Consider the following 13,085-nt stretch of genomic DNA (forward strand, 5'->3'; position numbering starts at 1 on the left):
CAAATGTATAGCCCAGCTCTGAAACCTGCTATACCAACCCACAAACTATTGTTTTACTGGTTATATCTGTTACATGCCCTTCCTTCAAGGAGCTCAGAGTGCTGTTTATCACAATAACCCTGTAAGGTAGGTTAGGCTGAGAGACAGTTAACATCTGAAGAACATCACACAGTTATCACAGCCATTACTAAATTGTTCTTGTATGTTGATAGCTTTGTATATCCAGCCTATGTCATTCCAGTAGTGCAGGTACATCTGTCATGCAAAACATTCAGAGTTAAGATGATGATGGTTTATTTCTATGCCGTCTTTTGGCCAAAAGGTCCTCAAGGCAGCTTACAAAAAATAAATACAAATATAGAAGTACATATCAATAAAAAACAGTACAATTTACAAAATTTAAATAACATGGTAATATCATTAAAAAGATGCTAGAACATGAGTGTTTGGGGTAGGGATCCATTCCTCCTCCTATTTATGAAAGCATTTGGAACTACAGCTGGTCATTTATTAATGATGAAACAACACTACTACTGTTCAAAATATTTTTTTTAAAAAAGCTGTCTTATCTACTTAGTTCTAAAAAAAAAGTTACCAAGTGTTTACACAAAAGCACCAGACAAACTGCAAAGGGCCCTGTATTACTACTGATTGCAAAAGGTGAGATTTCGGTCCTTACTAACCCACTGGAATCATGATGAACCAACAAACTAGCTTCCTGGAGTAAATATATATTTAGTGGGAATCTGTATAAGTGTTCAGTTTCAGTTTTGTCATTCCACTTGCCCACTCTGCCTAAATCTGGATGACTCCAGGAGCGCCCAAGACCATAGTCAAAGCCAGGACAGAATTTAACCTTAGTTTTTGGAGAGCTCAGAGTGATTCATTTACTCAGGGCCTTCCTGACCCTAAATGTGTCACCTGTAGCACTACACTTACGTTAGAACAAGGCCATTAAAGCCCCTTTGTTATATGTCTTCAAGTCGATCACAACTTATGGCGACCCTATGAATACAGCCCAAATGCACTGTAGCCAATTCTGTAATTTTTATGGGTCAAGAACCACAGATGGAGCTGGTACAACTTACAAAGAAATCCAATCCAATCAACTGACTTCAGCTTACTGTTTGAGGCAGACAAGTCTATGTTCCTTGCACTGAGTAGCCAAAACAGAAAGACAATAGGTAGCACAGGAACAGGGAACCTCAGTCCGGGAGCCAAATAAAACCCTCTAGGCCTCTCTATCTGGCCCTTGGAATGTGTGGCCCTTGGAGAAATGTGTGGATGGGTGCAAGTGTACATACCTCTGGATTTTGTGTGGCAGGAGTGTAGACTACTGCACAAAGGTTAAAAGTAGCATTCATTGATCTGCCTACTTTTTATCATCCGCTTCCAATGTGTCCCCACTCACTGAGTTCTCCATGAGGGAATGTGGCCCTTGGACTGAAAAAGGTTCCCCACCCCCAAGGTAGTAGATTTTGACACCAGACCGCCTTTAAAGTCTTATTTTATATCCCTATAGTAGAGCAATGTCATAGCAGCACTGTAGGCAATTAATACCTGAGCAAAATATTTTAGGATAGAGATATAAGTGCAATACTGCCTGGGACAGGTTCTTACTTTAGCTCCTAAAACAGAAATTGGTGGTCATTCACAGATACAGTCACATATTTTATCAGCATTACGTCTGTACCATGGTTCAAGGAGAGTATTGGGAAAATGAATAAGATTCAACTGTGAAGATGAAAAGAAGATTTACAGGGTAAATTGTATGAGAAAAGGCTAAAAGGTTTAGCTTAGGGAAGTGAAGGCTGTTGGGTGAAGGAAAAGATGTCAGAGAAGGGATACATTTTTCATCCAATGTACAAAAAGAAAGGACAAAAAAGCAACAAAGTTTTAAACTATGGCAAGAAAGATTAAACACTAAGAAAATTTCTTAAACTATATATCTAGATCCAAACACATGATACATACATGCTGAAAAGGTGAGGTACTGGGGAAACAACTTACTATAATTCACCAAATAGTTCTCTTCTGGCAATAGGATCAAGTCAAGTATAAAGAAAAGTAACCCTCCAAGTTGTGTATCCATTTCCCTACCCTACCCCCATCATCACTTCTTTGGATCCCATAGTTTGGAACCTCGAGTGTGCATTTTGTCCCTGCATGCTCATATCCTGTCTTTGGATCTTGGCTTTAAAAGCAAGGATGTTTGGGGGCTTCCTTCTTTGGAATTTGGATGTATACTCACTAAGGAGGTTCTGGGTACATAAAGTCTATTGGACTTGTTCCAATTCCGTAATTTTGGACTTAGTTCTTTTATGAAAATCTAGATGACATCTAGCCATAGACAACATACAAGAAAGTGAAATTACACTGCAACATTTGTACAATTATCCAACATCACCACATTTATATTTCATAAAAGGCATCTGTTCACCTAGGCACTGCAAGGTAGCTAGTGGAAGAACACAAAAAGCATAAATTTCTAAGAACATCTCAAAATTATTGAAGGTGAATGGGTTAACCCTTAATGTGTTTTAAATACTTCTTAATCTACAAGGGGGGGGGAGGGATTCCCCTCACATAATTTACAAAAGGCAACACTAAAGAAGCCTGTGAACACTCTGACCTAATGGTAGAGTTTGGGGGATAAAGTGTACATCTGGGAAAAAAGCTCTCTCCACTCTGGAGTTCTACTGAGCATACAAATTGAAACAGGCGTAGGCAGGGACAGCCAAAGAGCTTCTTGTTACAGGATCAAAGTTGGGAGGGGGAGAGAAAAATGGGAGAGGAAAGCAGATTGTTATCTGGCATAAACAACAAAGAACAGAAAAGGCTCAGCAGACCAGATGTTATTGTCTGGGAAATCAGTGTGGTCATGGTTAGGTCACAGACAAAACAGCATTTCACATGTGAGCCAGGCAAATAAGCAGAATTTGAAATTTTCAGCTTTTACATTTTTTTAAAAAAAGTTAGCACTTATTTGTGTACACCTATCTGTCATGTAGGCGTATTACTGGAAAATAGCCCTCTCCATCCTTTCCCAAGATATCCCACTAAGATAATATTAGTGCTTTCTCTCTAGAAGTACAACAGGGCCCTCTGGGTATTCCAGTATGACATTTCTAAACATTAGCCTTCTTGTGCAGAAAAAAGCAGGAATACAAACCACAGTAACCAGTACAGACTACATATTTGCTTATGACAAACACACCTCCACTGAACCCCTACAGAAATATCCCACGCTGTACATACATACAAATTAAGAACTAAAGTAAATTAAGTGAGCTTTATATACTCATTTGCAAACCTGCATCTGGAGAAGTCTGAGGATAACCCAATAGTTAAGCCAGGCTACAGCATATGTTTTCCTGCCCACATAGAATGTGGCTTCCTTTTAAACATACATCCCTGCCTTAAGGAATCATTGCCCCACTGCCAGCCTCTCTACAGATCACCTATATTGTCACAAGGGCAAAACACCACAGAGAAGATTCCTGCTGGAGACTCACAGCCAGTATCTCTCAGAAAATAAACCAAGTCTAGGTGGCTGGGACATAGAGTCCCTGAGGCACTGGATGACTGGCTACACAATGTATCTTTTCTGATATTTGTGCATGTGAAAATTCTAAGGGAAGGCTTTCTGGCTTCATTTACAACTTCAGAGGGTTTGGGTCTCCAGTGATAGGGCATTCAGCGGGAAGAGAAACATGAGAAAACTGCAGGCAGCAATTTCCATTAAAAAATCCTAATAGCTAACAGAGAAACATGATTATTGTGGAATGGCCTACATTTGTAGCATGGGTCTGCATATAATGTCAACATGATCTGAAAGGAAGAGGGGGTGGGGAGTATAAATTATTGGTGTAAACCAATGCCTAGGAAAGAAAGCGAGTGAGAAAATGATTGGCAGATGTAGTACCAGTAAAAGAGGGCAAATGCTTCCTTAAGCCCAAAGGAATACACTCTCTGAGATATTCACAGTCTACAGGAGATAACATGTGCTCATCAATGCTCAGCTATGTTGGGCAAGTAAAGATGGAAGGGAAAAAATGGCCTGCAACATTCACAACTTAACATGCCTCAAAACTGTTTATAGCCCAAACCTAAATGCAGTTACTTTTGAAGAAGAATTTCACTGATACTGCAAAAAGCACAGGACCAGAATGAACTAGAAAAGGTGCCCTGAACATTCTGACTACAATGGAAGGGCACGGTATACATTTTCAAATTAAAAAAATTAAAAGCCACCTGTCCAACCTTCCAAATACAGGTCAAGACCACTTATAGGACATGTTAAAGGAAAGCCCCTGCAACCTGTGGCACAATGTTTTGTCACCCACACAAACTGAAAAAAAAAAGAGAGAAAGAACAACAAGAGGATATACTGCAGTATGGGTTTCTGAGGAACAAACACCACCAAATGACTCAAATGAGTAAGTAATTGAATTTAAACTCACCTTCTTATCTTTAAACAGGCCTGCACAAGCTGTGACCCACCAAGCTGAACACAGTCCACTGGTTATGTATTGTAACCTCCTGTTTCTACCACTAAGATTTCAAAATTCGGGGAAGAAGACGTTGAGAGTATGGTAGACCACAATACCTGGCTAGTGAGCTACATCTTGCTTGGAGGATCACAAGTTGTGCAGACCTAGCTTAGAATCACAGCCTAAAACTCCAAGAACTATGGAAGAAGACCTACTAAAACATGCACATGAACCTACACACACACAAAGAAACTAAGGTTCTAGATTTACAGTAATGCCCTAAAATCAAAGGACAGTGCAGCAAACTCCCAAATACTATTTTGATCTTATGATTTTAAGCCTTCCTTCACATTTGATGGAAATGTGTATAATTGCTTTTATTTTTAATCTAGATCTGTTGCTTTTTTGCAGGTATATTACAAACAAGCAAGCTAGAGAACAAAGAATGATGCATACAAACAGGATGGGATATATCGGCAGAAAAGGAGGGGAATAGACAGATATAAGTAAAGGCCAAAATACAAGTTGCATTAATTACATGGTTTGCTCTTAAGTGCATGATTTTTCTTTCATAAATAGCCATTGTGTGGCACTCAATTGGACTGGGACCCTGGTGTGTATGGGGTGAGGGAAAGAAGGCTTTAAGTCTCAGTAGTGGGCAAAGGGTTAAAGTGCCCTTATCAGAGTGCTGATCCGACTGAGGGCTCCACAATGGCTATTTGTGAAACAAATGTCTGGTATTTAAGGTCAAACTATATGATTAATGCAATGTGCAGTTTGGCCCTAAGAGCTAGAGAACAGAAACTAAAATCGGCAAGCACTGATGATTCCTTTGGAGGAACATCAGTTCTAATCTTAGACAGGGATGAGACTAACCAATTGAGGATGTAACTCATAAAGCATTGTATGTCTCCAAGTAGAAGCCCTGTGGGCAAGACACTGATCCCTTTATTTACTTTAACATCAGAGACACTAGTTACATGAGAAACTAGAGGTATTGAAAGCCACATGCTGGACCAGAATCCTCCTGATCCTGGAAGCCAGCCAATCAAGACCACCCAATCCCACAGCATGACCTGTTGAAAAAATAGCTCCAAGGCCTATACACTTGCTGCTGATGGAAATTACCAGTCTTTTTCTCAATTCTTTGGACTAAACCTGTCTGTCTCCTGGTTGGTTGCCTGCCTGGCCTACTGTCCTGTATTGTTCAATCATAGGGCTTGAAATGTCATCTGGTGCAATATGGCCTAGATACAGTTGCACCATAAAATCTCTACCTACCTTCTATGATGAATTCAAGTATACTAGTCTATGAAAACTTACGTTACAATATATCTGTTGACTCTTTAAGGGGCTGTAATACCCTTGATAGTTTCATATTTCTGTCTGTCTGCTTTAACACCAAGGCACAGGAGCAAGATCAATAAAACAAAAAAAGATGCCCAATGACAAGTTAACAGCACCAAAGATGCCACCAAATAATATGAAACTTTATTTGGTACTGACTCCTGTGAGTTAATTTTATAACCAGTGATCTTATTACCATGTGTCATCAGAGTTATAAACTCTCTTGATTTTTTTTTCTACAGAAGCCTATAGGTGCAAAGTAGAGTGTGGGTTCATTGTGAGCAAGTTTTGATGTACCACATTCATTTCTGTAGGAGAGAAGGGAATAGGATGTAGAGTATTTGACTGGGAATGTGTTTTTGTTCTTTGAGGAACAAAAAAGTTTATGGAAGAAATGGGGACATGGTGGGGAAGAATAGATATGAAAAACGATTATCCTTTAATCATGAGAACAGGTGCAATAAAATAAATGCTTGGAGGACATTTTAAACATTGTACACCTCCTTTAGGTTCTAGGATGAGGCATGGTATTAAACTCCTATGTTATAGTATTGTATAAATTCATACAAGTAAATATACACAGAGATATCTCTCTCACAAAAGGTACTATCTACACAATACTAACTGGTGCCCACACATATCTATGTTTAATCATTTGTGGCTGATGTGTAGTAAATATGGATAAAAAGAATGGAATAAATTCACAAAAGCTTTCCTGCCTAATTATCTAGAGCAGTGGTTCCTGAACATTTTTTCCCATGGACCACTTGAAAATTAGTCAGTGTCTTGGCGAACCACTTAATAATTTGTCTGCCTGTTGTAGCAATTGTAATGTCCTGTGCTAGATGCTGTGTGGCTATATTTTTATTGCTTCTTTTGTTTGTTTTATTGTATTTTATTGTATCACAATTTGCATTCCACAGAATTCAAACTGTAATACAATAACATACAATATAGGAAATAAAAGAAGCAATAAAAATGCAATTAAAATCAATATGAACATTTAATGTGGATATGCCGTGGACCACTGAATAAAGCTCGTGGACCACTAGTGGTCTACAGAGCACAGGTTGGGAACCCCTGGACTAGAGGCAATTCTTGCTAGTCACAGTTGAGCAGGCAAATGGATATTTACAAGTCTCCATCTATGGTGCTTCTTCCTTTATATATAGCTCTTTGGACCCCGCCCCCCAATTTACATCCACTGTAATTACCTTTATTATTTCACAATTAGTGTAGCATTTCTTCATTCTCAACTTTTTTGTGTTTGTGTGGGTAAGAATCATGCTACTATATCACAGCAAACACAATCCAGGCAGAGCTTGGAAAAGTTACTTTTTTGAACTACAACTCCCATCAGCCCCTGCCAGCATAACGCTGGCTGTGGCTGATGGGAGTTGTAGTTCAAAAAAGTAACTTTTCCAAGCTCTGAATCCAGGGCAGGGGCTTTATATGCGAGTGTGTCCTATCTATGTACTACTTTTTTTTCCCCCAAGCGCATGCGAAGAAACTGTCACAAGAAGGTTAATAAGAGTACATAGATCAGAGTCTGGCTGAATCTAAAAAGACTATTGATGGTTCAATGTTACAATTCATAAACCCCAACATAGAAGATGTACTTGAGTCAGTCCTGAATGAGCAAAGATCAGTCTGACCTCAGATTTTTTTTCTTTTAAAAGGCATTAGACAAGGGAATCAACAAGATTAGAGGAACTGAAATTCTCCAGAGTCATCTCCCATGAGTCTTATTCAGCATTTCCTGGTACAAAGAGAAAAAAAATAAAGAATAGAGATCTGAAAAGCTGGACAGATCTGAAATGCCATCAAAGAGAAACCATGGCCTGGTAAAAACACAGCCTGCCCCCATTTTAGAAAATAAGAAGCCAAGAGTTGTTCCCAGCAAGAGGGATGAAGAAATTTAGAAAATGTACTATTCCCTCTAAAATATATTAGTCAAGCCCTTGACATAAGAGAAGATGCCAAATCAAAGTATTTCGGATGCTCAAGTCAGGAAAATCCAGTCATGTCTGAAAATGCCATCTGCCAGAAAGCAGTTGATTCAAAACACATGCAGGAATTGAGACAGACCCACTCAATATCCCCCTCCACCTTCAACACAATCTTGCATTTCCCAAGTCACAGTAGATACTCCTTCATATCTGCAGCACAGCCAAGAACTGAGCAATCCTTCCCAGAACCTCTAAGCTGCAAGCTCTATTTAAACATTGAGCATCTCCAGCATATCCATAAGTCCTCTTCTACTATCAAGGCACCTTTAAGGTGGCATCCTCCATTGATAATGTTGCCTCTACCATTCAAGTGTTCCCTCTCCCACCCAATATACCGAAGGTGACCTACCTTCAGCCACATCTGTGTGGGGATTGGTAGTCTTGTCGGTGGCTGGTTCAGCTGCTTCAGTAGCCAGTGAAGTGGTTGCTCTAGAGAAGTCACTGGCACCCTCACTGCGGCTGGTTTCAGGGACACTTTCTCTGGAGCTGAAGTGAACCCGGGAGCTGGAGTGGGAGCTGAGGTCCGGGCTGGTATCTGACAGGCCTGGGATATCATCGATTTTAGTGGGGGTAACCATGAACCGGACAGAAGCCATCTTGGCAGCAGGAATGGAAGGGGAAAATATAATTACTTCTTTGATGACCTTAACCAAGAGTTGTCTGGAGTGCGAAGTAATAAGAGGAAGAACACCACTCAAAAGGGCAGACGCCAACAGTGTAACCAAATGTTCTCTCAAAAGAAAGATTCATATCTAGCATTGATTCACAAACAGTCCAACACAATGTCATTATCTAGACATCAATGATTATCTGATGTATTTTTCACAAGCAAAGCCAAAGGTTGAGTGAGGATGATGCCCCAAGGTTTTGCCAGGCTAGTATTTTCACAAATGATTTGTCCAAAGATTCCGATTTATCAGGCAAATATGGAAGAGTTTTCTGTTCAGAGGCAGCCTATGGATCCAAATGAAAGGTGGTTGTAATCTTTGTCTGCCAAAGGGCCCCACTGCAAACTCCTGGTGTTGATGTGAGCTGTAAGGGGCCGTCCCATAGATCCCAGGCAAAATTTCTGTTTATTAGGCAAATTTATTTTGGCACAGCAAAATGCATAGATGTAATTTCTTCCCACTCAGGAAAATCTCAATGCAAAGATTTGAATGATGCACAAAAAGACTAGAAGGTTCCATGTGAAAGTAAGATAATAATCCACTTGTTTTCCAATGTGACATGCAAGGACAGAGTGTATTCTTCTTTGCTAATATCCCTTATGATTCTGGTGTAGAAACAATGATTAAAGATGCTCCATCTCTCAATCCAAGGAGCAGAAATGTCACAGTATCCCGGTGCAAGAACTTAAAAAAAAACAGAAAGCAGTTCTTCCCTTAAATGCTGGCACTGGTAAAGGATGCACAATTACTCCATAGGCTCCTGGTGACTTTTCAAAGCTCCTGGTATGAGAAGATAACCATGGGATGGGGCCTAGTACAAGGGAAAGACCAGCTCTCTGATAATGTGAGAGAACATATGTTCCCTATGTGGCCCTGGAGAAACAGAATGAATATAGATATAACTCTAGTGTCTTACACAAAGCTGAAACTGCAGGGATGTCACATTTCTACAGAGGGGCCCCACAGTACATAATGTGCCAGTCCCAGAAAGTCCCTGTAGTTGGGTGCACATTTGTTATCCCATGAGGACTGAGAATGGGTTCAAGACCCCTAGAGAAAGAGAGTGCATAGAGAGTCAGGTGCAGAAGTGGGTAAGCACCGCCCATTATCACCCCAAAGGCAAGAGGGAAGGTCATTTGGCAAGGCTGTCAAGAGCGCAAGGGTGTGCGCATCTCCTGGAAAAAGGGGGAGGAGGTAGCAGAACAAGGAGGCAAGCGCACAGGGGAAGGCACCCAAGGATCGTGCGAGACCACTGCAAGCAAGTCGGTAGCACCCAGCCCAGCAACGCCCAGCCCAGCAAGACCATGGTACGAAGCATGCACTGGACCCTCAAAGCTGAGGGCACCCAAGACAACCATTAACATGCAAGGCAAATGGAGCTAGTAGCATACAAGACCCTGTCGGTTTGTAGAAAGGTGAGATGAGGGGGAGGTAGAGAGAAAAACTTTCCCTCACACTAGCAAACAAGTCTGTGCTACAAAAAAGACCCCTAGGTGTGAGCCACTGTGAGGAACGTGCAAAAACTCTTGGAGAGAGGTGGGGAAAGATACGGGTGTGGATGTTCCACCTTGCTCAAGACACTGTGCAGAAAGGGGGGGTTAAACTGCGCGTGCGCAGCGCTGTCTCTCCTTCCCCCCCCCCCCGTGTAGATGGGAGCCCCTGAGAAAGTAAAGGCGGCAGTTAGTAACCGTTAATTGTTTACCTGAGGTGCGCGCTGGTGCTATTCTGAACGTTCTAAAGGGTCTCTCTCTCGCGCGCGCGCGCGCGCTCGCTCACTCACTCTCTCTCTCTCTCTCTCTCTCTCTCTGAGCCAGTGAGCGCGCACTGCGTTGATCACTGCTGTTATTGCGGCGGCGGCGGCAGCTGCTACCCGCACGCTGCTTATAGCCGCTACCTCAGATGCCGGCTCGGAAGTGGGAGGGGGGAGGAAGAGTAGCGCTCTCCTTAGTTGGCCTCATCTCCTCCCGCCCTTTCCCTCCCCGCTGACTTTGATTCTGCGCATGTGTAGAAACAAGCAGTGGCTACTGTTGCTGGCCTTTCTTCTTCCCTTCAAAAGAACCACGGGGGGGGGGGTGGAGGCAGAGAAGAGCTCCAAAAGCGCGAGCGTTGCTGGGAAGTGTAGTTACGTTATTCAGCGAAGGGGGCAATTGGGCAAGAAGACTAGGTGGGCGTGAAATTGGAGAGAGGTCTCATATATTTGTTCGACTCATTTGAAATGTGGCGTTGGAGGAGAGCTTTGCTCATACCATGGACCGCGAAAAAGACAAACAATTGGGTGTTAGAACAAATTAAACCAGAACTATCACTAGAAGCTAGAATGATGAAACTGAGATGATCACACTTTGGACACATAATGAGAAGACACGATTCACTAGAAAAGACAATGATGCTGGGAAAAACAGAAGGGAGTAGAAAAAGAGGAAGGCCAAACAAGCGATGGATTGATTCCAGAAAGAAAACCACAGACCTGAACTTACAAGCTCTGAACAGGGTGGTTCATGATGACAGATGCTATTGGAGGTTGCCCATTCATAGGGTCGCCATAAGTCATATAACAGCACATACTTGTTGTGATGAGAGGAAGGATTGGTTAGAAAGGCAAATGGAGGGGGAGACATGAGGAAAGCCACCAAACTGTACGGTACACCACACAGCCCGCTCTGTGCAATGGCTTCAGGACAGGTCAAACCAACTTTGTCCTAAAACAGACACTTTAAGGGCCTTAATCATGACAGGTCTGGTTAATTTAATCACATCAACTGTAAGCCATAGTAATACAAATAAAAAACACATGTGCCACAAGACTCTTATGTTTTACCTTTAAAGAGAAGTAGCATTTTCTATTATGGCATACATTTTTGTGGGCTAGAGCCCGCTTCAGCAGATGCATACATTTGATGAAGCAGGCTGCAGTCCGTGAAAACTTGTGCCATAATAAAAGTTGCCACCTGTCTTTAAAGTGCCACAAAACCCTTTGTTGTTTTTGCTGCAACAGACTTAATACAGCTACTCCTATGGAAACTGCAAATAGGTTTGGGGAACCTTTCACCCTCCGTATGTTGCTGAACTATAACTCCTATGAGGCAATAAGCATGGCCAGTGTCCAAGGATTATGGGACCTGTAGTTCAGCAACATGTGGAGGACTAACACTCCTTTTATACATGATGCACAACATAAGCACCTACACATAAAACAGATGTTCACATTGTCATACCGCATCCCCTTGATGTTCTGTTAGAAGTTCAGCTTTATCCAGCTGTTGACCTGCTTTTTTGGTGCTATTAAAAATTCTCTCCCACAAGAGATAATAGTGGCCACCAACTGGTACGGCTTTAAAAGATTAAACAAATTAATAGACAGGGCCATCAACAGCTACTAGCCACGATGGCTATGTTCTCCCTCCACTGTCAGAGGCAGTATGTCTCTGAATGTCAGTTGCTGGGAATCACAACTGAGGACCATGCTGATGCACTTAGGTCCTGCTTTTAGGCTTCTTGTGGGTGTCTGGCTGACCACTGTGAGAACAAGATGGGCCATTGGCCTGAGCCAGAAGAGCTCTTATGTTCTTAAGAATATTATATACCAAAGAAGAAAGTGCCGTCAAACATGTATTGACAACCTGAGCAACCACATCTTATTCAAAAATAAATCTGGAATGGATAGTGGGCAGGGCTTCTATGTCAGTGAGGTAAGACAGTAATGCGGGCCCTGGAACCTTCTAGGTTACAAACTGTCCCTTGAGTTGTTTATTACATTTATATATCACCTTTACTCCAAGGGGCTTGAAGCAGCATACATTATTCTTCCCCTGCCAATTTTATCCTCATAACAACTCTGTGAGGTAGGCTTGGCTGAGACATATGAGTGGCCCAAAGTGACCCAGTGACCGTTATGTTTCTGTGGAGATCTGAACCTGCCAATCTGTGGCCAACAATCATCTAACCACTACACCACATAAGCTCTCAATATAACCCTAATTGGGTGCTGGAAGGAAAATGCAGAGGCATTTCTATGTAAGTTTCGGATCTGTTCATGTGAGCCTAAAGAACAAACCTGAGTATGGCTCCCCACCCCATAGCAAAGTCAGTCATGTGCATGGGCTTTGTGTAACCTTCCGCTTTCAGCACGCCACCACAAGCTCTCACTATGCATGCTTGAGTCTTCCCTGTTCGAGGACACAAAATTATTTCCCCCATTTACATGCCAGAAAAAAGAACAGTCAGGCTGGGGGCTGATCCAGGAATGGTTAACTTGTGCCATGCATGGTCTTCACCCTGCCTTCCACTTTTTGAGAGCAAGCGACAGAAGCCTCTTTTCATTGCCTTTTGATTGGTTTCCCCCACTTTTACTGTGGTTTCAGTGGCAGGACATGAGTGAGCAAGAGGCAGTTTAAAGAGCTGCCCTCGCCTCTGATCAGCTATAAACATCCTCATTTTGAGGCAGGAAATGAAGCACAGTGAGGTAACGCAATGGCAGAGCATAGAATTCATAATGCAGGAGCAATCTTAATATTCTCTCTCTAAATCCCTGTTTATATGTCTGATAATGAGAAACAAAAATGCACATC

The 13,085-nt window shown here is 41.9% G+C and overlaps 1 protein-coding gene across 6 annotated transcripts in view; it reads right to left on the reverse strand.

Annotated features, from left to right (window-relative positions):
* The window catches only part of SLC12A6 (solute carrier family 12 member 6), a 58,916-nt gene extending 48,398 nt beyond the window's left edge, over positions 1–10,518 (reverse strand). For 3 of the 6 annotated variants that reach the window (XM_061591389.1, XM_061591390.1, XM_061591386.1), the window contains exons 1-2: positions 10,220–10,517; positions 8,199–9,390 (exon numbers count right to left, since the gene is read on the reverse strand). In XM_061591389.1, the coding sequence (XP_061447373.1) occupies positions 8,199–8,445 (247 nt within the window). In that variant the 5' untranslated portion in view covers positions 8,446–9,390; positions 10,220–10,517. Of the gene's footprint in view, positions 1–8,198; positions 9,391–10,219 lie in introns of all 6 variants that reach the window. The other 3 variants (XM_061591385.1, XM_061591383.1, XM_061591384.1) reach the window with 2 other exon arrangements.
* Positions 10,519–13,085: the final 2,567 nt, after the last annotated feature.

Source organism: Rhineura floridana, chromosome 11 (assembly GCF_030035675.1).
Source record: "Rhineura floridana isolate rRhiFlo1 chromosome 11, rRhiFlo1.hap2, whole genome shotgun sequence".
In the NCBI taxonomy this organism is placed as follows: domain Eukaryota; kingdom Metazoa; phylum Chordata; class Lepidosauria; order Squamata; family Rhineuridae; genus Rhineura; species Rhineura floridana.